Raw genomic sequence first — 25,865 nt, forward strand, 5'->3', positions numbered from 1 at the left:
TGCTGCTGCTGTACGTGAGGGTGTTTTGGGGAGGGGGTGCTGCTGCTGCTGTACGTGAGGGTGTTTTGGGGAGGGGGTGCTGCTGCTGTGCGCACCGGCTCTGGCGGTGGGGGCCCCACGCCCGCCGCGTTCCCCCCCCAGCGCACAGGACTCGGCGGCCGGTGGGAGCAGCCGGGCCCCGCCGGAGCCGCCCGGGCGGGAGGAGCGCGGCCGCGCCGGCCCCTCCCCGCCGCCCGCCGGGGCCGAGCCGAGCCGAGCCGAGCCGGGCGCTGCGGGGCGGCCGCCAGCGCGGAGCTCCGCGTCCCCCGGCGGCGGGGGCTGCTCCCGGCCCGGCAGGGGGGCAGCCGCCCGCGCCGCTTGCAGCCAGCGCCGCAGGTGGGTCGGGGGCTCCGCTGGGGTGGGGAGAGGCGGGGGGGGCCGTGGGCGCGGCGGGGGCGGCGGTGGCTGTGCCCCCCTCTGGGCTGGTTTTCCGCCCCGGTGCTCGGGGTTTGGGGTGTTTTGCCCCCCGTGCCGCCCCCAGGGAGGCGCGGCGGGGGCGCAGCGGCGGCCGGGGGCTGGGCGGGCGGGCGCCGGGGGGGCACCGGGGCTCCCCGCGCTGCGGCGGTGGCGGGGCCGGGGCTGGGGGCGCGGGGTCGGCGTGGAGCGCTCCCGGAGCGACTTTTTCTGGCTCGGTGGTGCCCGGAACCCACCCCACAACTTGCAGTGGGCTTGTGCCGGTGCCCTGGGGGTCTGGAGAAGACAGCACCCCAAACCCCCCCAGCGGTGGTGGCGGTGGTGGCGGGGCTGGGGGCGCGGGGTGGGCATGGAGCACTCCCGGTTTGCCGTTTGCTGGCTCGGCGGTGGCCGGAGCCCACCCCCGAGCTTGAGGTGGTGGTGGACTTGTGCCAGCGCCCTAAAAAAAATACCGTCCCGCCCCCCGGCAGCCCCGTGCGGCGGCGGTGGCGGGCAGGCTGGGGTCACAGTTTGGGGGTGAAGTGCTGCCGGTTTGCCTTTCACTGGCGTGGGGGTGCCCAGAGCCCACCCCCCAGCGCAAAACTGGTGGTGGACTTGTCCCGGTGCGCCTTGCAGTGGGAAAGGGGTGCGAAGCTGCGGCGCCGGGTGGTTTGCTCTCACAACACTTACTGCTGGGCAAGCTGCATCTGCTGTGGAGTCCAGTCTGGGGAGAAGAAAGGTTGCAACCAACCCCGCAGTGCAACCACCTGCTGGGGAGGGAGGGAGAGAGAGGGGCCCACACACCCCTTCGGTGCTGGAGCCACGGTCCTGCCCCTGCTTGCTGGGGGTGAGACCCCCGGGACGCGCTCCAGGGCCCACTGCTCTTGCTGCTCCTCCACGACCGGGGTGAGCGTCACCCAGCAACCCCCAGATGCTCGGGCACATCTTGGGGAGGGCGGCTCACGGAGCCCTCCCCCAGACCTGCATTTTCTGCTGCCCCCCAGGTGCTCTGCAGCCCGAGAGGGGCAGGGAAACCAGATCCCTGGTAACTGGGAGCTGCCAGCGTTGGGTTGCAGCTGGCGGTTCTGACGCATCCTGGATGTATCTGCCACGTTGCCTCACCCAGCTGGTGCCGGGGCATCGTGTTCGCCTCTCTGGTTGCAGACCCCTGTGCTTGCGCCGTTAGTAGCTCCAGTTCTGGAGCTGCACAAGCCCTGAGCAAACGCCGGTCTGCAGGGAGCCCTGGCTGGCAGACCCCGTGCCAGCCTTGGTACGGCCTTGTCCCTTGATGGGGTGGTTGCTTCGCCCAGCGAAGGAAGAAGCCGGAGCAGGGGATGGATGGGCGCAGTTTGGCAGCTGCGGTGCCCAGGGGAGGGGAGCTGGGTGAGCCGTGGACTCCGGCTTTCGGAGCCTGGTGTCAGATCTGTCTCCTGGGGGAGGTATTCCCTGCTGCTCTGTCAGCAGGAGCAAGGCGAAAGAGCAATGCGGCGCTCCATTCCGGCACCTCTTTCAGGGGCACAATGTGTCACTTGATTTCCAAAATCCTGCCAGATTTAAAAGAAAAAAAAAAAAAGAAAAGGAAAAAGGCGCTGACCTTGTTAGGGCTAGCAGCTGTCCCCATGCTTGCGGTCGTCCAGCTTTGCAGCCCGGCCCTCCCAGCCCTGCCTGGGAAAGCGGGAGCGCTGGTGCCAGGGCTGTCAGGGGCCGGTGTCTGATTGCATGAAGGAGCAGCTGCAGCTTTCTGCCAGCTTTGGCAAGGGGGAGCTCTGGACGGCACAGGCAAAATCTGAAGTGTAACTTTATGAAAATATTCCCTCTGCGGCCTCTTCCTCCTCTGCGTTTGATGGCTCCGCAGCAAACAGCTTCAGTGGGGGCGAGCCTCTGCTTTTCAACTCAGTCATACACACCTCAACCACAAAGGAGATCTCTCTTGTAAATCAAAATACTAAATCATCAGGCTTTTTTACCTCTTATTCATGGGGGCTCTCTAAAGATGGTGCAGTTAAGAGGGAAAAAATTGCAGGCTACACCTGCCCGTAAAGCTGTTGAGTGCGCTGCAGTTCGTCAGGCCGGTGCAAACGCCCCGAAGGAGTTGATGGGTGTGAGGGATGCTGGAGCCATGCTCAGGGCTCAGCCGTGCCTCAGAGCAGCGTATTGGGGCACATGCACAGAGCAGAAAGTAGCGGTATTTTCTGGAAATGGCCTGGGAAAAGGCAGGTTTTTGAGGGAGGTCATGTCCGTGGGTGGGTGGATGGATGGATGGAAGCAGGAGAGGACCACACAGGCAACGTAGGCAACATGGATGGGCAGGGACCCTGGGCTCTGAGCACTGAGACCTCACAGTGCTGCACCAGGACACTGTGACAGTGCCTTGAATCAGCATCCTGGTGGGCAAGTGTGTCACACAGCTGCAACAGCAGCATCCTAGTTCTGTGACAACCTCCCCAGGGCAGGGATGCAGGAGTGATCCTTGGCAGTGATCCGGGACTGACCAGCCCCGCAGACAGGGCTCGCTGCTTACCCTGCAGCAGCTACCAGGGATCCAGGGATGGCAAACTGTGAAGCAGATGCTTGAGGATTTTTGCACACCTCCAACATTTCTTCTTCTTGGGTGTGCTCTGGGAAGCAGCCGTGTTTCTGTGGGCACAGGGGCATGGTGGCCATGCGGTTTGGCCCTGCAAGCCAGACCCTGTTTCTGCCTCTTTGTGATGAACCTGTGGTTCAGCATGGAAATGGCCGCGTGTTTCTGGAGGGGCAGCCCCTGCCGCTCCGCTTCCAGGTCATCTGCCACACACCTGGTGCTTGGGACTAGACCCTGCTGGCCCAGGGCTTGGGGACAAATGGGGAGCTTGCCCCATGGAGACAGAACAGCACCTACGCCTGTGGTCTCCCATTCTTAAATTAAATGATTGGGGAAGTCATTAAGAAATAATGAAAACCCAAGGTTTTGCCCAAAGTGGTGAAAAACCTCTGCTTGGCCTCATTGTTCATGCAGCGCAGCTGCTGGGGTGTTCTGCACGAGGGCAGAGGTTTGGGCGTGGGAAGGCTGAGGAGCTGCACCGCATCTTCTCCGAGCTGTGCTTGGGACACGTCCCCTGCCCCGTCTTCACCGGGGGAACTGTGCCCGCCTTAGCCCCGAGAGGTAAGGCTGCTGTCTTGTGGCAGAGATCCCACTGCCTCGCTGGTTCACTGCAGAAAGGTGGGCTTCCACCTGGGGGTACCGATGTGTCGTTTCAATCCACTGGAAGGAGCTTTCCGAGGGGTTTCTGGCTCTCTGCCGCAGCGGCTGGGCACTGTGCGGGGAGCGCTGCCGAGCCGCCCGGTGCAGGGGGGGTGAGCTCGGCATGACGGGCAGTGGGGTCCCAGCCCCTGGGCTCCAGGCTGCTTCGGGGAGGCAGAAACCTGGGGGGTTCCACTCATTCCATCCACGTGCTGCTCAGCAGCTGCTACCGCCAGACACATGGGAGGGCTGGGGTCTCTGGGTGGCACGGAGTTGGTCACCTCCCCATCAGCTCTGGCCATGTTGGTCTCACCCGTGGCATGCTCCCCTGGTCTCTCGGTATCCCCTTCCAATTTTCCTTCCTTAGAGCATCTCCAGTCTATTCCGTCTCTATTTCTCATGCGCCTATCATTGTATAGCAATTAACATCAGAGCGTTAAAAGCCTTATCAGCTCCCCAGTGGGAGATGCGTGAGTCGGCTCCTTGCAGGACTGTGTGGTGGTTCAAAAAAAGTCATGACTTGTTTTGCATGAAGATTTCTTTAAATTCAAACATAAACCACAGAATGGAAAAGAGATGGCAGGTATTTAACCTGCATTTAAAAAAGTAAAAAAAAAGCTACATGCACCGGCCTGGTGCCATCCTCCCGAGCTGAGGGACCTACAGCGGGCAGACACGCAGTGCTAGGCAACCGGTGAGGGTGGTGTTGAGAAACTGTCACCTTCGTGATCTTGGGAGACACTATCCAAAATGAGTAGGAAGCTTCCAAATTGCAGTTAGCTTCAGTCAACATGAAATTCCAGGTTTCAGCATCACCTGGTGAGCTCCCTGTGCATCAGGAGGCAGAAGCACTTCGTCCTGCATCTCCTGCCCTTGCATGCAGCTCCTGGCGTGGGTCCCAGAGCGGGACCACAGCTGGGGACACTGCCTGGGTGGGCAGATCTCCCCGTGTGGGCTCTGTGACGTGACCCAGTGCGTGGCTGTGCAGTGAGCTAGCTGTCTGTCTGCCAGGGATGAAGATACCCCAGAGGCCTGGAGGTGGCCCTGGAAATCCCAGGGGCAAGAGCAGGATGGAGCAGGAGCACGGCGCGGTCCCTGGGAAGGAGGGTGACAACTCCCCAGGCTTCCCAGGGACTGAGGCTTTGTAACCCAGGTTTTAGGATTAAGTGATAAGCAGAGATTCTTGGGTTTTTTCTTTTTCCTTCTGTGTTTGCAAGGGAAAGTGTGAAAACTTAGATGCTGAAGTTTTAAATATAAATTAACGCTAAGTTTCAGATACGCTGTGCATTTTAACTCATGAGTTTTACCTGGCTCCGTTGCGGGGGGGTGTTGCAGTAAGTCTAGCAACCAGCTTTTCTTTTGATTGCCGTGGGGTTGGCGATATTGCAGGTTTCTCAGGTCAAACAAGAAGGGATCTTGTTGGACAAGAAGAGCAGAAGGGAAGAACAGGAGCGTGCCTCAGAAGTGCCAGCATTTTTTGAATTGCAAAGCCCCATCTCACGTTGTTCATCTCGCTGGAACAGTTATCCGGATGACTTGCCATTTGCAGCGTGTGGCCCAGCGTCTTGGCTCACCGGGGCTGGTCCCCACCAGCAGACCTCCATCTCCCACCAGCAGTGGTAGCAGCAGCCCAGACCCACCATGGGTGAGCCAAGATCGTTGTGCTGCTGCCCCGAGGACGCAGGAGTGGCTCTGCGCTCTGCACATCGCTTCTTGCCCACCGGGCTGGTGTTCTCTGGCACGCAGCAAAGCCGCAGGTCACAGCTGGACACACAGCCGTCTGCTCAAGAGGTTTTTGCCAACAGATGTGCTTCTCCAGATGTGTTCTGCTCTTCTCTTGCGGCGGTGTACATGTACCATCTCTCTGCTGGGGCCGATTGGACCGGGCAGGATTGCAGGGCTCATGAGAACTGGCACATTTCTGAGTGCGGTTGTTCTGTCATCTGCACTTTGACGTCTTCACTTTTCCAGCTTTTGATTCACCAAGCCGTGACATCACCTTGTTCTTTGGGAAGAAGTCTCTTTTTCAATGCTAGATCAAAAGGAAGCGGTTGGGGTGAAATGTTCATTCTGCCTGCTCTGGGCCCATAGGTGCTGCATCAATTTTTCAGCTTCTTTAAGGTTTGGTTTTTGGTTGGTTTTTTTTTTTTCCCTCTGCTTTTTCAAAAGAAGGGTTTTGAAGGGAAGAAGAAACTTTGAAAGAGTCAAGATGTACATTTCGACAACATCATCTTTTTTTGAGGGATATTTCTGTGTTAATTTACAGTTTCTCAGCATTGTAGTCTTGGGTCTTGAAGGACCTAAAGAAACAGATTTTCCAGCCCTGAAGACCAACAGATGCAATGACCACAAATTGCTTATTATATTTAACAGTCAGCACGTCTGTTTTTAGTTTAGACGATGATGGTGCTAATATTTTTCATGTGGTCTGGTCACTTGTTTCCTATCAACTTCAGGCTCATGGGGTCACATCCTGGCACACACCGGTGCTCAGCCATGGCCAAACACCCAGGTGCTGTGCCCTGGCCGGAGGGCAGCGAGGGGAGGGGAGCGAGGCGAACAGAGCCGAGGGGCTGAGCAAGGGCTTTGCTTCACCTGACACTGCGACTGCTTCCACGGGGTGTGCGGGCTGTCGGAGCCGCTCTCGTGGTGGTCCCTCGTGTCTGTTGTTTGAAAATCAAATGACAGTAAATTCCACTGACGGTCGCATCACTCTCCAGCTTCCCTTTTCCCTCTGTGATGTTCAGGCTGACGGGAGCACAAGGAGCCGTGAATGCCCTCAGCCTGTCCCTTCCTCTTTCTGGGAGCTGAATTTTCTTCTGTAATCACCCAAACTGGAGCCTAGTGTTTCTGGAGTGACAAACAGAAAATGAGAGCTAACTCCTCGTTGGTGATGAAGGGATGGAGAGCAGCCCTGTGCCGAAGGTCTTGGGGAGACCAGTGGATGAAAAACTGGATGTGAGCCGGCAACGTGCACTCCCAGCCCAGAGAGCCAACTGTGCCCTGGGCTGCGTGGCCAGTGGGGCAAGGGAGGGGGCTCTGCCCCTCTGCTCCGCTTTGGTGAGACCCCCCCTGCAGCGCCGCCTCCAGCTGTGGGGTCCTCAGCACAGGAGAGAGATGGAGCTGTTGGAGCAGGTCCAGAGGAGGCCATGAAGGTGACCAGGGGCAGGAGCCCCTCTGCTGTGCAGGCAGGCTGGGAGAGCTGGGGTTGTTCAGCCTGGGGAAGGGAAGGCTCCGGGGAGACCTTATTGTGGTCTTTCAATACGTAAAGGGGGCTTGTAAGAAATATGGAGAAAGGCTTTTTCCCAAGGCCTGGAGTGACAGAAGAGGCAACAGTTTTAAACTGAAGAAGGGTAGACATGCACTGGACATAAGGAAGACATTCTTTACTGTGAGGGTGGTGAGGTGCTGGCACAGGCTGCCCAGAGCAGCTGTGGGTGCCCCATCCCTGGCAGTGCTCAAGGCCAGGTTGGACGGGGCTTGGAGCAACCTGCTCTAGTGGAAGGTGTCCCTGCCCAGGGCAGGGGTGTTAGGCTAGGTGATCCTTGAAAGTCCCTTCCAACCCCAACCTTCTGTGATTCTGCTCCAGGAGTGATCCGCCAGAACTGCTGGGCATTTTGGCCTTGAAAAAAACCCAACAGAAACCACCTCCTGCCAGACCCCACAAGTCTCTGCCCTCAGGAGACCCTCACATTTGAAAGATGTGTTTTCTTACCTGTGTTGCTGTCTGTCCCTCCAGCCGCTGGCCAGCCTCACCCTTCAGGGCAGTGACCCCCGCAGCACTGGTCCCCCTCGGATGCTCTCCAGGCCATGGCGTTCCTACCAGCTCTCACAAGAGGAAGGAGCTGGGCTGGAAATGCCTGTTGCCTTTCGGCGACAACCACACTGGAGCTTGTTTTGTTGCATACTAATGAGCTCTAATTGGCCTCAGCTTGTTATTAATTTTGCATGGGAGCCGTTTGCAGAGTAGTGGGGTGGGGGCTGGGGAGACCCCGGGGGGCTCCTGCCCTCTGCCGAGGGGTGACATCCTGCAGGGACAGCGGGCTGTACTGATGCTCCTTGTGGAAACATCTCCCATTCGCGAGCCATGGGAGGGATGTGCCTGCTGGCCTCGTGCCAGCCTTGGTAGTGGTCCACCTGGTAGGTGGGGCCCCCCCCTCTGCCATGGCAGGAGGTTACAGGGGGTATAGGGAGACCCCCCTTTGTCCTTAAACACAGCAGGGGGCGTGGGGAGGAGTGGAGCCCTTTGGGAGGCTGGGCAGCACTCACCTGCAGGTCTTCTTGACATCAGAGGTTCAGTGCCTCCCTCCTACCCCCACCCCCGGGGACCGCACGCGGCAACTCCATGCACCGTCTCATTTACCGGTGTTATCCCTGAACTGTTCACCCGGAGCCGGTCTCCTCCTCCCCGCTGCCCTACGGTTGCTGCAATATCTGGCGTTTGCTGCAGCAGCTGCATGCCTCCTGCAGCTGCACCCTGTGCCCGATGGCTCAGCCTAAGCGATGAAGGGCTCCAGAGGGTGGTCCTGCGGTGGGGGAAACACCACCGCATTTTGCTACAAGCTAGAGACAGAGAGGGAGGCTTGATGGAGCTGGCTCGCACCAGCACTCTTCAAAAATACCTTTGTCACGCGTAAAATCCTGAATCTGGCTAACGGGTGCTGCTGTGTTTGTAGGACGCAGGGGCTGATGGCGTGCTGGGGCAGTCCTGGCGCAGGATGGTGTCCAGACCCCGGGTACGGCGGCGTCCTGCCAGCAGGACAGTTGTAGTTGTTGCTTCAGAGGTGGCTTTGCTAACTGTGGATGAGCAGCCCGCTGACCCTGATGGTTTTGGGCTGGGACTTGTAAGCGACTTCTCTAAAGCTGAAAATCAGTTGACATGAGCTGAGAACGATGCCTGCAGCTTTTCTGGCATTTGAATCCTGATTACCCCCCCCGTGAAGAACAGCAAGTTTCAGACCAGATCCTGGTGACCATGCTTTGTTTTAATTTACTTATTCTTTGCTCATGTAATTACAGGAATTTTTCCAAAGAAAGGACTTGTGAGAAGAGGGGATTGAAGCGTCAGGAGTAGCGGCAGGGAAGGATGGAGCACCAGCCAGGCACAGGGTGGTGAGCGCAGGGGATGCTCAGCTGGGCAGCAGCTCCAAGGAGCACGACAGGGATAATTTTTTTCCTCCCACCTGTTGTTAGGAGCAAATAGGGAGTGAGCTATTGCGCTTCCTCCCCAGCTGCTAACGACGGGAGGCTTGCTTATGGTCGTGCGCTGGAAGCTAATTAAAACTGGTGACAATGGTAATTGAGTAAGGATGCTTGAGGATAAGTATGACCTCATGTCTAAAATGGTAATGAGGCTTATTAAAATCCCCACCAAAAAGAGAAACGAGAGAGGGAACAGAGGCAAAGGTGGTGCGAGAGGAGTGGGAGCAGCAGGCGGGGACAATACCTGGCAGCTGGAGCGCCGGGAGGGACGGGGAGCACGGCGGTGCCAGGCTTTTAAATCTTTAATAAACAGCCCGCTCCTCAGCTAGCCAGGCTGCCGCTGGGGCCGAGTCAGCCAAAACACTTGGGTACGTGTGTAATTCAAGTGCCTTCCTCCCCTGCTCGCCCAGGCCTGCGTGTAGGTCCCATTAGGTGATGGCAAGACTTGCTGCTGTTTGTTGTTGCCTTCGCTTGCTGGTTTTTTGCTGGGAGAAGGGAATGTGCCAGGAAACTGGCAGTGGCTGCTGGCACCGGGAGGGGACCAGGTACACCCTGAAATTGCACTGGTGCAGGAAGATGCGCTGGAGGAGGAAAGCCGCGGCGAGCTCAGGGTGCCGGGGTGCTGTGCTCCGGCTCGGACCCACGCAGCACCTGGTTTCAGCTCTGCAGCTGCGGTGTAGGGGCCGGGGGCTGCTGTGACCCCGGCATGTGTTGGTTTGCAGGGTGGCGTAGGAGGGCTGGGGATGCCACCGTACTCCGCAGGGACCTGCACCCCACGCTGAGCCGCCTCGCTGCAGGGGATACCCTGAGGGTGCTGGAGGTGGGTGCTCCCCGTCCTGGCTCTGGATGTGCACCGCATCAGTTTGGGTAAGCTCAGACGCGGGCTGCCGGACCCCTTCCCTACTCCCTGCTGATGGGGGGAGGGGGTAACGGTGTATGCCAAAGGGTACTTCTTGCTGGAGAAAGCCAACCCTCATCCTTCTGGCAGGGGCGCAGGTACGGCTGGATGACGGCTGAGGATGTGCTATGGAGCCGGGATTCAACTGCTCTGAGCTCTGCGATGGCAGCTCCAGTTTTGGCAGCCAGGAGCAGCAGCAGCAGGTGCTGCAGGAGCTCTGCACTGTCACCGTGGTACGTACGGAGCGGGCGGGCGCGCTGGGGCTTGAGGTTTGCTCTGTAGAAGTGCGTTTGGGTGGAGGGGTGGAGAGGGGGGCACAGCTGCTGAGCAATCCCGGTCCAGCCGCAGGCAACGTGCTGTCACCTCCTGGGATGGCCTCCAAGACAAGCCCTGTCTAGATGACACCCAGCAGTTAGCCAGAAGGTGAGGAACCACGACAGCCCTCCCGTGTGTCGACTGGCGTGACAGCCGCTTAGGAGTGGCCTGGGATGGCCTCCTCTGCCCTTGACCTTTCCCATTCCCTGGAACTTCAAAGTGCTTTTCAAATATGAATAGAGCAGGATTTAATTAAAAGTTTTCATCTGTAATAAAAGGTACCGCTCCCCCCATCCTCCCCCCTGCATTGAGCCAGTAGAAATGACACCGGGATGCGCTGAGGTGCAGTTGGCTCTGTGTGACACTGCTGGATGGACCAGCGAGACCTGGCCCGCTCCGCTCCGCGCCACGTCCTGCACGACCACGGGCCTTTAATTAGAAGACCGTAAGCTGCTTGGCTTCTCTGGCTCTGGCAGCTGCCTCACAATTAATATTCCTCCTGCTAGGGCCAGGATTTACTCCTCTCAGCAGCAAACGAAGCGCTCCATCAACTTCACGTAGCATCAACACCCAGGGAAACAGCGGTCGGGGTTGGGGCGAGGGCGTTGGGGAAGGAAAGGGGGAGGCTGGGGGGGTGTTACTGATCCCTGGGTGATGGGAGGAGGGTGCAGCAGCAACCTGGGGCGGAGCGGTGCTGCTGGTGGGTGCAGCTGCGAGTGGTGTGGGGGAGCCCCGGCGTGCTGAGCGCGCCCTGCTCACCGTGCTGGCAAAAGCCGGGTGTTTCCCTGGGGCTCGACCAGGCAGGACACAGAACTAGGGCGGCGTTACAGCCTCGGGCTGGCCCCAGCAGCCCCACCAGGCAGGTGGGACGGTGTCCCTGCCCTGTGCCAAAGGATGGGGGCTCGCACAGTGAGTCGTGGTGTAAGGGGAGGGGGACTGACCTGGCCGCCCATCTCCACTCTCCGCTGCGGTCTCCATTTCCTAGAGAGCCAAAAGACCCCCCAGGGGATGAGGAGAGGGAAGAGGAGGGAGGGGAGCAGTTTGCAGGAGGGAGATGAGTATCTCCCCAGGGATCCCTCCATGCTGCTGTGAAGTGGGGCTGGGCTGTGGGCGCAGCTGGATCCCAGCGGAGGATCCCAGCGGAGGATCCCAGCGGAACGCAGCAGCAGTGCCGGCTCGCTGGCTGCCTCCCCCAGCCAGGGCTTTGCCCGACCCAGCAGCCCTGCGAGCAGCGTGGCACCCGCATGTGAGCTGCCAGGAGCCCGCGGATCAGCTGTGCTGGCGTGGCAGTGACATATTTTTGTTTTAAGAATTACACGTTGGCTGTAACTCTCCAAGCTGTGCCTTGTTCTTGCCGGCCCAGAGGAGAGGGAGCCCAGCTGGGGGAGAGGGAGACAAGGCATCGGCTCCAAAGCGCTGCCTGCCTTCTCCCTGCAGGTTCCCTTCTAGCCAGGCTGGAAGCAGGAACAGCTCAGACCCTGGAGGAAGAATTGGAAGTTGGGGGCAATGACAGCTGTCAGAAAAAATCCTCTTCTGCTGTAGATATTCCATGCAGGTGAACTGGAACACCTGAGAAAGGACTTGGCACCAGAGAAGTTAGTGAGGTGTATGAGCCCAGCTCAGTCCCTGTCCTTCCCCTTAAGGGGATGCGCTAGCAGTTAAGTAAAACTAATGCTTTTTTTAAAGAGGAAAAAAAAAAAAAGTCGGTAACATGCACACATAGTACATGTGAACAAACCCACGCATGCACACCCTGTTAAACGTGCTGGGGTGTTTTAGATCCACAGCGGAAACAGGTTTCTTGTTTCAAGTAGGATCATTTTATCCATCCTATGCTAACAGGGAGATAGCAGAAAATATTTTTAAACGGAGGTTTAAAACCATAAGGTCGCTTGTGTGCAAGGGGAGAGGTGCCTCCATCATACCCGCTTTGGGAGTGTCCCTCAAAAGCCACTTCTCAGCTGATGTCTCCCTAGGACCAGGTTAGTTTCCAGCCAGCTGGGAGACGGGTGGAGCCCAGCTGGATGTGTCACTGCCTAACGCATCCGAAAAACGCCGTCCCACTCCCTGCTCTGTGTTTTCTGTGCTGGCTGGCGGCTCTGCCGCTGGCTCCCGGCCACGTCAGCCGGCTGGCTGGTTATCTGCTGCATGGAGGGCAAGGGTGGGAGCCAAGGATGCCCTACCCGGCCTGCCAAAGACACGTGCTACAAGCTGGGGTACCGTGAGATACCTCCAGAGGTTTCTTTCTCGAGGACAGTGGGGAACTGTCACCCGTTTTCCCCTCTCCCACAACCAGGGCTGCCTGGAGTTTGAGTCACTTGTGTGGGTTCCTTATGTATTTGGCTACTTGGCCATAAGAAGAGGGCTCCTGGGCTGCCCCCTCCTGTGTGCTCAGCAAGTGGCAGTGTGTGTCCCTCGCTACGCTTGGTCTGGTGCCGGAGCGTTTCTCATGAGGAGGGTTTGGGAGATGTGAGCCGGAGCACCCATGGGAGTGATGGTGCCCGAGTAGGGACCCCCTTCGCTGGGAGCCCCAGCAGTGCCCTCTTCTTCCTCACCCCTTTTGCCTCCCGCAGACATCTTCTGAGCGCAGTGGGAAGAGCTATCCGTCCTTCTCTGTTGCTCTCCTGGGAGTTGTGTGGACGTTCCTGACCGGAGGAGTCCTGCTAGCGCTCTTCTTTCTTGTCTTCACAATTCGCTTCAGGAAAAACAGGTACGGGCTTCCCTCCTCTGCCGTGAGAGCTGCCCGAGCTGGAGCAGCGGGGTCGGGCTCCTCCAGGACCAGGCTCTGAGCTGATGGCCAACTGAGGGCCAGGGGGGTACGAGCCTGCATGAGCAGCATGGGGCAAGCAAGGGCAATGCCAGGGATGTTGCAGCTTTCTCCATCACACCCAGTATTGATCGCTGGTGGAGACAGTTCTGCTTGGACCGCTCCCTCCCTCCCCAAGGCTGGGAGCTGTGGACAAGACAGCGCACGGGATGCCCTCCGGCATGGCACAGGCAGCAGTGCATAGTCTTATCCCAAAGGTGCTATTTAATAAAACCATAAACAGGAGTGAGCAGAAAGAGACCTGGTTTCCACTCCAGTCTTGAGAGCATCACTCTGAGCAGCATACCTCCAAGAGCCAAGCCGTCATGCTCTCCACAGTGCACACAGATCCTTCCTGCTGTTGGGCCACTTGCCATTTTAAGGTATTGCTAACCGTTCTTGATCTTGGTGGTTGTCGGTGTTGGTGGTGAACACGATCTCCATGGGTGAGGGAAGCTGGCGGTGATGTGCCGGCTTCCCTTGGTGCTGTTTAGTCTGCACAAAGGATGTAAAAGGTCCAGCTCCCCTGAATGCGGCATAAATCAAGCAGAAGCCTCATCGATTCCTCATAGCTCAAACTGTCTCAGCCAGCTCTTTGCCTTCCTCAGCAATTCTGGCTGCCTCACCTGGCCCTTTGCCACCTGCTGCCCAGCTTCATCGGTCCCGTGGTCTCTCAGCTGCTTCCCCACCCAGAGATACATCCCCTTCCCAGGCTTTACCCGGCAAAGCCTCTGTGCTCCGTGTGCTGTTGTTTCGCACAGAGATGTGCAGCTGCGTGCAGCCCGGGCTGCTGCTCTTTTAGTGCTCTGGTTGTGTTGAGAAACTTAATGGTTCTTAGAGCCACCGTGCAGCAGGAGGGTGCTGCCTGGAAGGGTTCCCAGCGAGCCCTGTGCCTGCTGCGCTGCAGAAGCTGCATGACCTGCAGCCTGGTCTCAAGTACTCCGTTTACTGTAGCAAAGTTTGGTGGTCACCTTCATCGATTACCGACTTATTTAGGTCCCTGAAGGCATTCTCGGAGCAAGCTGTAATGAATATGTGTTACTTATTTGCACTACAGCACATAGATATCGGTCTGCCTGCAGAACCTGGGAGGGCAAAGGAGACCTCGTTCAGAGGGCAGCGGAGGGGGCGAGCTGATGACTACCTTTCTGCAGGGGCTGAGGCATGGCGAGGAAGGCAGGGAGGGAGAGAGCCAGGTTGAATCCCAGGTTCTGCGTCTGCGAGGCAGCAAGCCAGGAAGGAGCTCAAGGGTAGAGAAATGCAATGACTTTGCAGCAGATCGAAGGGACAGAGCTATGCGGGGGCACCGCAGGAGCTACAGCTTTTGCTTGATGGGCTTGCTGGAGAAGGGTGAGAGGTCGGGAGAGATCGGCGGGTCGATTCTCCCCTCCCTGAGTACAGTTACAGGATTATGAGTGATGGGGTGAAATTACAGAGGGAAGCTGTAACCTGAACATTGTTGGCAGCTTCCTGAAGTTGAGACTGTGCTGAGGGTGGGGGTGTCTCCTCAAAGGCAGGAGCAGTGGGAAGAGCCTTTTCCTGAAGGTGTTTGTAGCTGCTGTACCCAAAGCTGGGACAGTCGCCTCTGGCTGCCTTGGTGAGGTTTTCCACTTCTACCCCTTTACAGCAGAAGACAGTGGAGGAAGATGTTGGCCTTGGACCCGGGGGGCTGAGCTGGGTGCTGTGCTGCATGCCAGCTGTGCGGCCGGGGGCATTGCTGCCCCAGCTCTGTGCCGCTGCGGGGGCGCGTGGCTGCGGCACGTGCTGGCACCACCGCACAGCTTCGTGTGCCTGGCACGGGCACCGGTAGCAGAGAGACCTGGCTGCGGTGACCCTGGCTGCTTTGCTGCAGAAAGCCCGTCCCTTCCCACCGTCTTGTCCATAAAGGTGTTGGCTGAAGCTGCCTCAAGGATGCTTTTCTGTGCTGCAGCTCCCACGCAGGGGGTAGAGGTGCCATGGGGCAGGCCTGGTACCCATCGTTTTGGGGAGAGGGGATCTTGCTGTCCCACAGGAGTGCCAGGGTAGGGCAGAACAAATGCTTTATGGATAGTGAAGCTCTCCGGCAATGGAGGGTAGGGGATGGGGTGCGCACTGTGGAGGGGACTCGCTATACCCACGGAGCAATGGCTGAGCTTTTGGAGGAGCTGTGAGGGCAGTGTGTGAGCATCCCTCATGGCCATCATCCTCCCTGTAAGGGGACCTTGCCGCTGTGCTGCCGGGTCATGGCGCTCAGTAACTGTCACTGCCTTCCCTGCTTTGTTTCCTGGAGGATCGTGAAGATGTCCAGCCCCAATCTGAATGTTGTGACCCTGCTGGGCAGCGGCTTGACTTACACTAGCGCTTACCTCTTTGGGATTCAGGAGCAGAGCCTGCCATCTGGAGACTCGGTGGAAAAGCTTATTCAGGTGAGCGGGAGGTTTGCTGGGACAGATGCCTTCACACACGCACACGCATGTTTGTACGTGCCCTCTCTGAGCTGCAGCTTGTCACCACCTCGCTGCTGGGCGCATTCGGCCGGGCTGTGGTTTCCACAGACACAAAACACAACCAGATGCTTTCCGCCTGAGCAGCCTTTGCAAACCACAGCGGCGCTGGGGGATGCCAGGCAGGTCCCCAGCAGGGAGGGCAGCTCCCCCGGCAGGCAGCCTGCTGGGCTCTGGGAGTGCAATAGGGAGAGGGGGGCCCGAAGGGAGGTGGGATTCTCTGCACGGGTGCCGCGAGGTTGCGGGTGAGTTTTTTGGCTGCTAAGGAGGTCGTCGTCAAAACGCTGAGCTGTGTGATGAGCCCCTGTGTCCTGACCTGGGGCAGGCACCCTGCCGGACAGGGGGCTGGGTGTGCACCCAGGTGGGAGGGTGGGATGTGGGAGGGACCCCCGTACCCCACCTCCTGCTCAGCTGCTGGCCTGAGGATAATTAACGGAGGTGCCTGCCAGTGGTTTATTGATGCTGGGACCCTCCGTGCCCCTGCCGCTCGCCAGCTGCCTGGCTCTCCCTGCCTGTTCCTCTGATGAGAGCTTCTCGGGGTGCGGGGGGAAAGCCAGGCAGCAGGTGCCCACCGAGGAATACGCACCTTTTGATTTACTTCACCCTGTGGTCAGCTTTCTAGTATCCGATATGACCCTCCAGAAGCCGGTAGGCACATCCCACCTCTCTCTGTTGCATCCCTGGGTGGGAGGGTGCGGGGTGTCCCCAGCAGCCCCACGGGGTCCCCTTCAGCCCCCTCACTGTGCCCCCCGGCAGGTGCGGCTCTGCCTGCTGTGCGTGGGGACCTCCCTGGTGTTTGGCCCCATCCTGGGGAAAAGCTGGCGGCTCTACAAGGTGTTCACCCAGCGGGTGCCGGACAAACGGGTGGTGAGTACACAGCACCCGGGGTGGGGGGCAAACAGCCCAAGGGGGGCGAACACCGGCAAGTCCCAAACCGGTGCAGGGTATCAAATGAAACCAGCGTGTGACAAGGATGGGTGCCGCAGTCACAGGTCTGGTTTCACACCTAGCTGGGCATGGGCTCCTCTTTTATTCCTGCACAATGAGGCAGGAGCTTTTCCACTCTGCAGGCAAATGGGTGCCCTGCCAGGCTGCCTGTCCCCCGGTGGAGTCCCACCCCATCACCACGGAAGGTCTGGTTCTGTTTTACATCAGCCACGTGCCTTCATTACGCTATGCACTGGTGTTTGTGTCCGGGTCTGGGCTGATTATTTTTGCAGGATGAAAACAAACCAGGTATCCTCAAAGGCATCTGATGTAGGGCCACCCCCAGGTGCATCTCACCTCCTCTTGAAGGGAGGGACAGAGTGCTGGGTGGTCCTGTGCAGCACTGGAGGAAGGGGATACGGCAGCTGGGAGGGAAATGGGAGCCACCTATATGACTGTGCATGTAACGGCGCACTTGCATCTTGCAGTAGCCACTTACCAGTGGCAAAAAAAAAGTAGGTTTCGGATGATGAAAGGTGAGGTGAGAAGGTTTGCAGGGGAACTGGGTACCAACGAGGACTCCTGTTCCTGAGGCACCAGGGTCTGTGTTACCTGCAAAATGATAATCCTCCACCTTTTTTCCCCCAGCCTTTTTCTCTCTGCTTGTGATATGGGCATAAGGACCGATACTCTTGTTTTGGAAGAGCTGGTTTTTGTCATAGCAGCTAGCCACACCATCAGGGAGGGTTTATACCCGGCCTGATTAGGTATCTAAGAGTTTGGGAGCTGGAGACAGAGACCCTGTGGCTGACTCGGATGTAGGTGAGCCACTGGGCTCTGCTCTTGGGGAACTGTTAGATTGCACACGTCCCTCGGAAGAAAGAACCAGAAACAGACCCAAGGGGATGGAGATTGTCAGTGTCTGTTTGCCCCCCATGGTGACGCTTTCTGCTTGTGTGTTTGCAGATTATCAAAGACCTCCAGCTGCTGGCAATGGTGGCAGCGCTGGTGCTGGCGGACGCGATGTTGCTCTTGACGTGGGTATTCTCTGATCCAGTCCAGTGCTTCCGAAGCCTCAGCGTCTCGCTGCGGGTAAAGGGATGAGGAGGGGTGGTGGAGGGTGGCGCCATGTCCTGTCTGATCTCTGTGGACAAAGTTGGTGGATGGTCGGGCATTTGGAGGTGCTGTTTAGGAAAAAAAAAAGAAGAAAGAAAGAAAGAAAGAAAAACAAGCCAGAAAGTCTTCTGGGCACTCTGTGTTGGGTTTATGTCTGATCTGTTGCAGAGATGAGGGCCCGCTGCAATGTCTCCAGGTCTGTGCAGGTCACCTGGGTGGCACAGGAGGGGTTCAGGGCATCTGCAGGTGCTTTAGAGAAAGGTTCAGCCAGCCCTGCTGGCAGCAGAGCGCCAGAGTCTTCCTGGCTTTAACCCCCTGCCCCTGGCAGCGCCAGCTTTGGCCTTTCCTTTTAGGAATTTTGAGGAGACAGGCACAGATGCCTACGCCTGCCTGCCCATCGCTCTGCGCCGGGTGCCAGCCCTCATTTCTGCCTTCCCCTTGCCTCCTAGGCGACAGAGAGGGGCATGACGTGCTCAGTGAGCCGGGTGCAGTCCTGCGCGTCTCTTTATTCCGACCTTTGGCTCGTTCTCATTTTGGGGTTTAAGGTACGTAACCTCTCTATTGATTCCTGCCTTGTATCTCGCCTCCTCCTGGTCCCACAGCCTAAAGTGTGCAGCAGCATTTGTAGTTCCGCTGCCCTCCCAAGCTACGTGCCTACTGCAGGTTCCAGCGACTCCTGTTCATCTCAGAAGCTCTCCCATCTCCAGTCCTTCCCATCTTGATGTTTTCTTCCATTCCCTTGTAGCAGCCCCATTAACCACTTTCCCCCTGCCTTAACATCTCTTTTACGTACATCGTGCACATGCTGCCGCTCTAGTTCTCTCCCTGCAACCCCCACCCCTCATCTGTCTCCCTTCTTAAAACTGTTGCCTTGCTGTTTTCTAAAGCACGCTTTTTCCTTAAAGCCTCAGATGACCATCCCCCGCAGCGATGTGCTACGTGGCTCAGCCACCGAGCCCTCTGACTCCAAATCAAGGAGGTGCTGATGACAAGTGCTTGGTGCCTAACTTTACAGGATGTGTATCAGCTTAATTATACCACTGAGGTACACTTTCACTGGTGTGGCTTTGCACATGGCCGTTCTTATTCCAGAAGAGTTAGTTATACTGATGTAACTATGTAGGTGTAATTATTGCTGTAATTATCTGTGGCTTCATGTGTCTCTGGGTTGGCAGAGGCTGGATGCGTTTCAGAAAGGTGATGTTGATGAAGCTTGTGAGATCACAGATTTTCTTTGGGAATGGCTCCATCTCTGCCTGCAGTACAGGCAGCTCCTTTCTGACTCGCTGTAACACGGTACTCATTGACCATCTACCCAAAACCATAGGAAAAAGAGCAGAAGGAGACCCCATGACAAGGCGAAGCCTGTCTCCCCCCTACACTTCATTTTGAAGACATTAGTCTGTCCTTAAAAGTCATTTGGTGCTAGGGATTGCGGACGTTCAGTGCTGCGTCTCCCACCTCTGATTTTGTCTGTGGTTTGTGGTAGGGTTTAGACGGGTAATGCTTTTGCCTACAGCTCCTACAAACTGCTTTTTGGAGTAAACCACCCCCACTGCGAGTCCCAGGTCCCTCTGTTAGCGTCATGTTGAACCTGACCCTGATCCTGTCTACCTGCGTGGAGTCATGGAGTTATTTCTTTAGTGGTTTCTCTGGAGTTAATCTGGATTTACGCTAATGTGAGAGTAGGCTCTATCTCTGCATGTACGTAGCCCTTCTTAGCTTCCATGGCATTAATGTGCTCAGCCCGTTGTGAAGCCACTCAGTGTATTACCCTGCTTGTACTGGCACAGAGCGATGAACAGAAATGACTTGCCAAGGACATGCCTGGAATTAGGAGCAAAGCCCTCTGCTCAAGATTGAAACAAACAAACAGAAGCGTAGTCCTGTGCTTGCTGAGAGTCCCAGTTTAGCGGATGGCAGTGCTGTTGTCTGCATCCCAGACAGGCTATATGAATTTCCAATGGGACTTGGGTGCTGGTCTCTTGCTCAGCGATCAGGTGCTGGCTTGCCTTTGGGCCATGTCTTTGGAGGTGCCCTGTGGTGAATGTGGTTACGATCCAGTGTGGATCCTACGAAGCAGGGTAAGGCATCAGCCTTGTTCCCAGTGAGGCCGGTCTCACTGTTCCAACCCACCTTGAGAATTCCTGGTGCTCTGAAGTTGTGAGTCTCACCAAAGAGAGACATACCACCAAAGACGGTGGGTATGAATCTCCCTTGCCTGTAAGTGTCCCTCCAGACCCTAACCCTGGCAATGGCTGTCATGGCCATCAAGCACCCACAGCCCAGAGGGGTCCAGAAGGCTCTGCATAACATCTGCATCTCAGGTCACAAAGTGCTTCTTGATGCCCAAATAACAATTTAATGTCCTTCAGTAAAAGGCCAACGGTTGCGTTTACTGGGTAGCACGGGAGTAATGTAGGAGTCATGTCCCATGTGTTCTGCGTCCTTGCAGGGGCAGGGATTTTGTTTGATGGTATTTCCAAATGATCCTGAAGGCAGACCGTGCACTGTGCTGCAGACGCATATAAATACAGTATATGTATAAACACAGTATATATAAATACATGGTGTTTCCTGCCAGTGTTCCCTGGGGGAGGGGGGATTTGGCCTGCCAGGTAGTTTAGTCCTGAGCACGTGGGAAAGATGCTCACATGAGATGCTTGAGGGGCAGCACGGTGAGGGAGCCTGCTCTGCAGCAACCGACGTGCTCCGGCAGAGCGAGGGCCTCTGTGTACGGAGCACTTCTGCAGCCACCTTCACCACTGCGAGCCAGGCACGAAATGGTGAAGGGAAGGGAGAAGGATTGCACCCAGTATTTTCCTGCATTTCCATTTAAAGATGCACCAAATACATCCTCTTCCTGCCAGTCTGAACATCCACTTCTTCTGCCTTGCTTTTTCCTTCTGAATCTCCTTCTGAGGTGCATCGTTGCTCCTTGACGGCACCCCACCACCACGTCTCCGCAGGGACCTCCGTCTCTCCTCTGTCCACCTTTGCTGCTCCGTGCTGCCCAAGGGGAGGGTTTCCCTTCTTTACTGCCTCTCCCGGCTGTGCCCTGCTCTGTGGCATTGCCTGCCGACCTGGCCCTCAGCCCCCCATGCCCCTCGCTTGGGACCCCCAGGGCCAGCCAGCACCTCCGCTCCTGCCCTCCCTCCCCAGCCCCACTTGTGACCCGCAGCAGCAGCATGCCGGGCGTTCGCTGCAGCGTCACCACCGCACGCTGAAGGTCTGCATTATAGATCAAAGAGCATTAATTAGGATTGTGCTGAGTGTATCTGAGCTCACCGGGCTCGGTACGAGGTGGGGGTTGACACCATCAGGCTGTAATTTTCCACACTCTGGAAACCTCTTTTTTCTGCTTCCAGAGCATCCTCCTGCTGTATGGGACCTACCTGGCTGGTCTGACCGACAACGTCAGCTCCCCACCAGTCAACCAGTCCTTGACGCTCATCGTCGGGGTCAACCTCGTTTTCCTGGCTGCCGGCACTGTCTGCTTAGTTCACCGTTTCTTCCGCGCTTGGCACAACTTGCTCTTTGGTTTCACTTCTGGAGGCATCTTCGTGTGTACAACCACAATCAACTGCTTCATCTTTGTCCCGCAGGTACGCTGCCACCCCTGTCCCACCACCTGGCTGGAGACGGGCACATTTTCAGAGTTTAACAACAGCAGCCGTGGCGGACAAAGCACTTCTTTTCCTGCTTCTTTCCCCAAATGTTTGGGCTCACCTGCACAGCTCATCCTCCAAGCCCTTGGTGGCTGTGCATCCCCAGGCGAGTCCCCTGTGCCTCCAAGGACAGCAGGGGACGTTGCAGGGCGCAGAAGCCCTCCTGCGAAGAGTGTGCCACGGGTGGCAGCCACCCAGAGGGCACACGTGGAGGCGAGGCGGCTGCTGCCCTCATCCTCCTCCCTGTGGGTGCTGGGACCGGTCGTTCGTGCGGTTGTCCTCTCCTTAGAGCACACACACCTGCTCTCGTTGAGGGTTTCTGCCCCTAGGAGGGATGAAGCCGGGCTCTGGCCATCCAGATGGCCTCGTGGCAGCTGGTGGTCCCCAGGGGAGGCTGTCCTCCTCTGTGCTGTTGGAGGAGGAAGCTGGGCTTTGCTGCAAGTGAGGAGGAGGATGCAGAGATGTTTGGAGGAAGCCTTTTGTGGTGAGGCGAGGCTCTTCTGCTTCCCGTGTCCTCCAGCAGCAGCCTGGTGTGCCTGGCCACGACGTTAGTGGGAAAAATCCTCCCATTGTTACAGGGAGAGGAAACAGTTGTTTACTCAGTTTGATGTGTGAAGGGATGTGTGGGCTCAAGGAAATGAGGTGAGAAAGGGAGGAAGAGGTGAAGCTGAAGAAAGAGCACATCTGTGCAGGAGAGGGTTCGCGGGACCTCATCGATGTCTGTAAATACTGATGGGGGTGGAGGTGGGAAGGGGGAGCTGGGCTCTTCTTAGTGGTGTCCTCTGACAGGACCAGGACAATGGGCACAAACTGAAACACAGGCAATTCTATTTAAACATCAGAAAAAAGAATGTGAGGGTTTTTTTCTGTGAAAGTTGCAAAGTGCTGGAACAGGCTGCCCAGAGATATTGTGGAGTCTCCATCCTTGGAGATATTCAAGGCCCAGCTGGACACGGTCCTGGGCAGCCCGCTCCAGCTGACCTCACTTGGGCAGAGTGGTTGGACCAGATGATTCCCAGAGGTCCCCTCCTGCCTCAGTGGATGCAGTGTAACTGCGGGCTTCCAGCCTGCTCGATGAGCAGCCCTTGGGAGCAGGATCCAAACCTCCTCTGACAAGCACCAAGCCTTCTGGCAATGCTCTGCCAAGCGCAAGGTCTCTCGGAGCGAGGGCGGAAAAGCTGATGAGCTGTACTTGCACTCTGCCTGTGCCATTTTTCTGAGGCAGCCTGGGGACCCCGAACATTTCATTTAACTTGGATCTTTTAATTCATCAGCTTGTTTTTCCAAATGGGCTTGCTCTTCTATTGCTCATCTGAGATCAATAAGCAGCTGGAGCTGGGCTGCGCAAGGCTTCCGCGCAGACACTAGATGAGAAAACGGATACTAAGCGTTGCTGGTTTTCAGCTTGTCACCAGCGATTCGGGGATAAGGAGGCGTGCGTGACACTGCCTTTGTCTGTCACAGCGTCAGGGAGGGGAGAGAAGAGGGGAGGGGGCTTTTGCAGGCATTAGAGCTTGCAGCGCGGGCAGGCACCCACCCTCTCTGTGTTAAAAGCTGGATCCAGGGGCAGGGTAGGGCTCAGATGGGTGGGAGGCTCCAAGTGACACTGCAGCCCCTCGCCATCTCTCCGCCACGCCACCCGTCCCTGCTCCTCGGTCACACCCTGCCTTTGTCTCCCCTTCTCCGTCCCTTTGTCTCCTTGGCGCTGGAGCTGCGCCTGCCTCCCGCCTCGCAGGGCTGTGCGTGCCGCCGGATAACGCCCTCTTCTACTCCCCAGCTGAAGCAGTGGAAAGCCTTTGAAGAAGAAAGCCAAACCATGAGCCACATGGCAAAATATTTCACCAGCCCGAGCAGGAGCTGCCGCTCAGTGTACAGCGAGGAGCAGCTCTACCAGCTGATAGGGGAGAAAAACTCCATGAAGCGGCTGCTCACCGAGGTACGGGGCTCTGCTGGCCCCCCTCGGCTTCTCCCCTTCCCTTTTTGGGGGCTGGAGGCTTTGCAGGGTGGGAAGCCCTTCCTTACACCCCCGTCTGCACTGGCACTCCCCCTCCGGCTTCTTCCTTCCTGAGGGGAATTGCTGCTTTGTTTTGCCACATCACTGCACCCCAAGGTGGCAAAATTTAGGCATAATCTGGAGGGTTTAAAAAAACCCAACGTGTTGGGAGAAGAGCAGGAGAACCTGGTTCCCACAGCCCACTCAAACATGGTTAATTTAGAGGGGAGATGCTCCATCTCGGGAAAGCCCCCCACCTCCTGCTCCCTCGCCTGCGCTGCCTGGGTGGGAGCACCCCAGCAGGGAGAGCTGCCTGCCCTGGTACCCCACTTCCCACACGCGCGTCTGGGGCTGCAGGGGAGGTCGGGTCACACGCGCTGCCAGTGTGGCTCTTGCAGAGTGCAAAGAGGGGCGATTCATTTATCTGGCAGCACTTGCTTCCAAATCGGCGGCGTTTTCATACCCTCCGCCCGCCCCGCGCTTGACAGGCCTGTTTGTTTGATGCAGAAAAATGCCGTGATCGAAAGCCTGCAGGAGCAAGTGAGCAGCGCCAAGGAGAAGCTGATGAGGCTGATGTCTGCGGAGAGCAGCTGTGATCCCCGTGCGCTGCCGCCGGCTGCCTGCACCCGGAGCTCGGGGTGGCATGGGGATGCGCCGGGGGACAGCTGCCCCCCGGGTCTGGAGCAGGATGGGTGGCAGCCTCCCTGCTTGCTGGGTACACCGCCTCTTTGCAGCGATGCTCAGGACCTGCGGAAAGATGGGAGGCAGGAGGCTGTTTGCTCTCGGGTGTTGCTTTTTGACATGGGGGATGGCATCGAACGTGGCCTGAAAGATGTCCAGGAATGCCGGACGCCTGCGGGGCAGGGGCAGCCTCCAGAGCAGAGGCCGGGCCAGGACATCTCAGCTGGGGTGGCCTGGGAGCCATCCCCCAAAGTCAGCTACGTCAGCAGCGAGAAGCTGCGGGAAATCTTACAAGAGCTGAGCCTGGATGGCAAAACCCACAGCCCACCCTTACCTGGGAGACCCCCGCGTGACAGCCAGGGCCCCCCAGGCGAGCAGGGAGGCGCATGGGGGGCCCAGGAGGGCTACCTGGGCATCCACACGCCCCTCAGCCCCTACCTGGCAAGGCGTCGGCGGCAGATTCTGCTGCCCCCCACCTCCACCCGCTTCCCTGGACACATGTCCCCCCGTGCCAGCCGTGGGGTGGAGGTGGCAGGCAGCTGGAGCCGTGGGGAGCCGGCACGTATCTCCCTGGGGAGGGAAGGGGACGTGGCTGGCAGAGGGCTCCTTCACCCACCAGCACCGTCACCTCCAGCCGTCCCTGGGGAGGTCTGCCTCCAGCCGGAGGGATGGCCAGGATGGCCGGAGTGCCAGGGTGCTTTGCCATCCATCCCACGGGCCCAGCAGCGGCAGGGCACCCTGAGGGGACCCGCAGAGCCCTCCCTGCGCTCGCTGTACTATTACCCGGACTCTGACTCCAGCAGCAGCAGCTCTGAGGAGATGTTTCACGGCTGCCACCGGCCCTGCTGTGAGGTTTGCTTCCAGAGCCCGCGCAGCTCCCTGGGCAGCAGCAGCACGGACACAGACACAGAGCCCAGCGGCTGCATGGGCCACCGGACAGAGTACCATGGTGGGCCCCAGCCCGTGGTGAATTTCAAAGAAGATCTGAAACCCACCTTTGTGTGACTGGGAGCACCCCTGCCCGAAAGGCAAGTGCCCTCCCAGCCCCGAAACACGGCGTGTTTTCTGTGATGCTCGAGCCACTCATCCCTCAGGGATGTGTCTTCTGGCATCTGGGGGACAGCAATAAACTCACCCCGTTCTTTGCAGTGTCCGCGCCAGCCTGGTCAGCGGTGACTGCAGACTGCGCTTGGCTGAGAGGTGGCTGGCAGCGCTCGGGGGGTGGCGATGGTTTTGTCCTGGCTACTCCGGGCAGCTGCCTGCATCCCGCAGATACCCAGCACGGCTGCCCATCCCAGGGCCGGCAGCGGAAAGACCTGCGAGAGCCCAAAGTTCGTGGTCTCGGAGGGCTTTCCCTGGAGAGCTGGGTGCTTCACAGCAGCGCGGAGCAGCACCATGTCTCGGAAACGCGCGTGGCTTCTTGCCCGCAGCAGGTGGGCGGGCAGAGGACTCCATCCCCGCGGCTGCTGGTGCGCAGCCTCCCACCAGCACCACACCGGCTGGAGACAGAAGCCGTTGCAGGCTGCCCGGGATGCTGCTCCCCGGCAAAGCAAGGACCTGGCCGTGGAATGTATGCAGGAAACTTTTGGGGAGGGTTGTATTTTTTATTTCTGAGTGAGAAAATGGAGTCCCAAAGGTGACATCCCTGGAGGTGTCTTTGTGTTTTATGTCATTCAGTTGCACGGTCGTGGGTGAGACGGGTCGGAGCTGAATGGAAAGGCAAGGATCTGAAAAGGTTTTTCTTTTCTGTTTCTGCCTTGTGTTTCTGGGGCCTGCGCCCTTCTGTATGCCTTTGTATGGATGATGTAGTCTGGAATGAGGTTTGTTTAAATTAACATGTTCTGTTTAATTTTTATCTTAGAAATACCAAGAACAGTAAAGCCAGTGTGCCTGCTTTGGGGGGGATATTTGTGAAGGCATCTCAGCGTACCATTACCCCTACAGGAGAAGTCTGGGATGCTGAGACTTGATGCGCAGTGCATAAAACCCCTCTGGGGAAAGGTTTTGTTGAAAGGGCGAGTGACAGAGGAATCCCAAACCATGTTTTGAACGATGCACGGTAGCACTGCCCTCTCCGTTATCCTGTATCAGCGTGTGCCCTCACTGCTGCCTCCCTTCACCACT

At 57.7% G+C, this 25,865-nt stretch overlaps 1 protein-coding gene across 2 annotated transcripts; it reads left to right on the top strand.

Moving 5' to 3' along the window:
• The first annotated feature begins 252 nt into the window (after positions 1 to 252).
• Positions 253 to 25,630, top strand: GPR156 (G protein-coupled receptor 156). Of its 2 annotated transcripts, XM_055712671.1 has the most exons (11): positions 253 to 375; positions 9,577 to 9,721; positions 9,843 to 9,985; positions 12,641 to 12,777; positions 15,143 to 15,278; positions 16,113 to 16,223; positions 17,250 to 17,375; positions 17,849 to 17,944; positions 20,768 to 21,004; positions 22,845 to 23,003; positions 23,568 to 25,630. In XM_055712671.1, exons 3-11 carry the CDS (start codon positions 9,881 to 9,883, stop codon positions 24,744 to 24,746), a joined length of 2,286 nt encoding a protein of 761 aa, XP_055568646.1. In that variant the 5' UTR covers positions 253 to 375; positions 9,577 to 9,721; positions 9,843 to 9,880; the 3' UTR covers positions 24,747 to 25,630. The 2 variants fall into 2 exon arrangements, with proteins under 2 accessions (XP_055568646.1, XP_055568647.1); XM_055712672.1 differs by lacking the exon at positions 22,845 to 23,003.
• Positions 25,631 to 25,865: the final 235 nt, after the last annotated feature.

This window comes from Falco cherrug, chromosome 5, assembly GCF_023634085.1.
Source record: "Falco cherrug isolate bFalChe1 chromosome 5, bFalChe1.pri, whole genome shotgun sequence".
Lineage (NCBI taxonomy): Eukaryota > Metazoa > Chordata > Aves > Falconiformes > Falconidae > Falco > Falco cherrug.

What these genes read in the sequence shown, in the direction of transcription:
- GPR156 (XM_055712671.1), top strand. Translation starts at nt 9,881, where the DNA reads ATGGAGCCGGGATTCAACTGCTCTGAGCTCTGCGATGGCAGCTCCAGT. An exon ending in GGGTGCCGGACAAACGGGTG is followed by an intron (nt 16,224 to 17,249) that starts GTGAGTACACAG and finishes GTGTGTTTGCAG; the next exon opens with ATTATCAAAGACCTCCAGCT. An exon ending in GCCTCAGCGTCTCGCTGCGG is followed by an intron (nt 17,376 to 17,848) that starts GTAAAGGGATGA and finishes CTTGCCTCCTAG; the next exon opens with GCGACAGAGAGGGGCATGAC.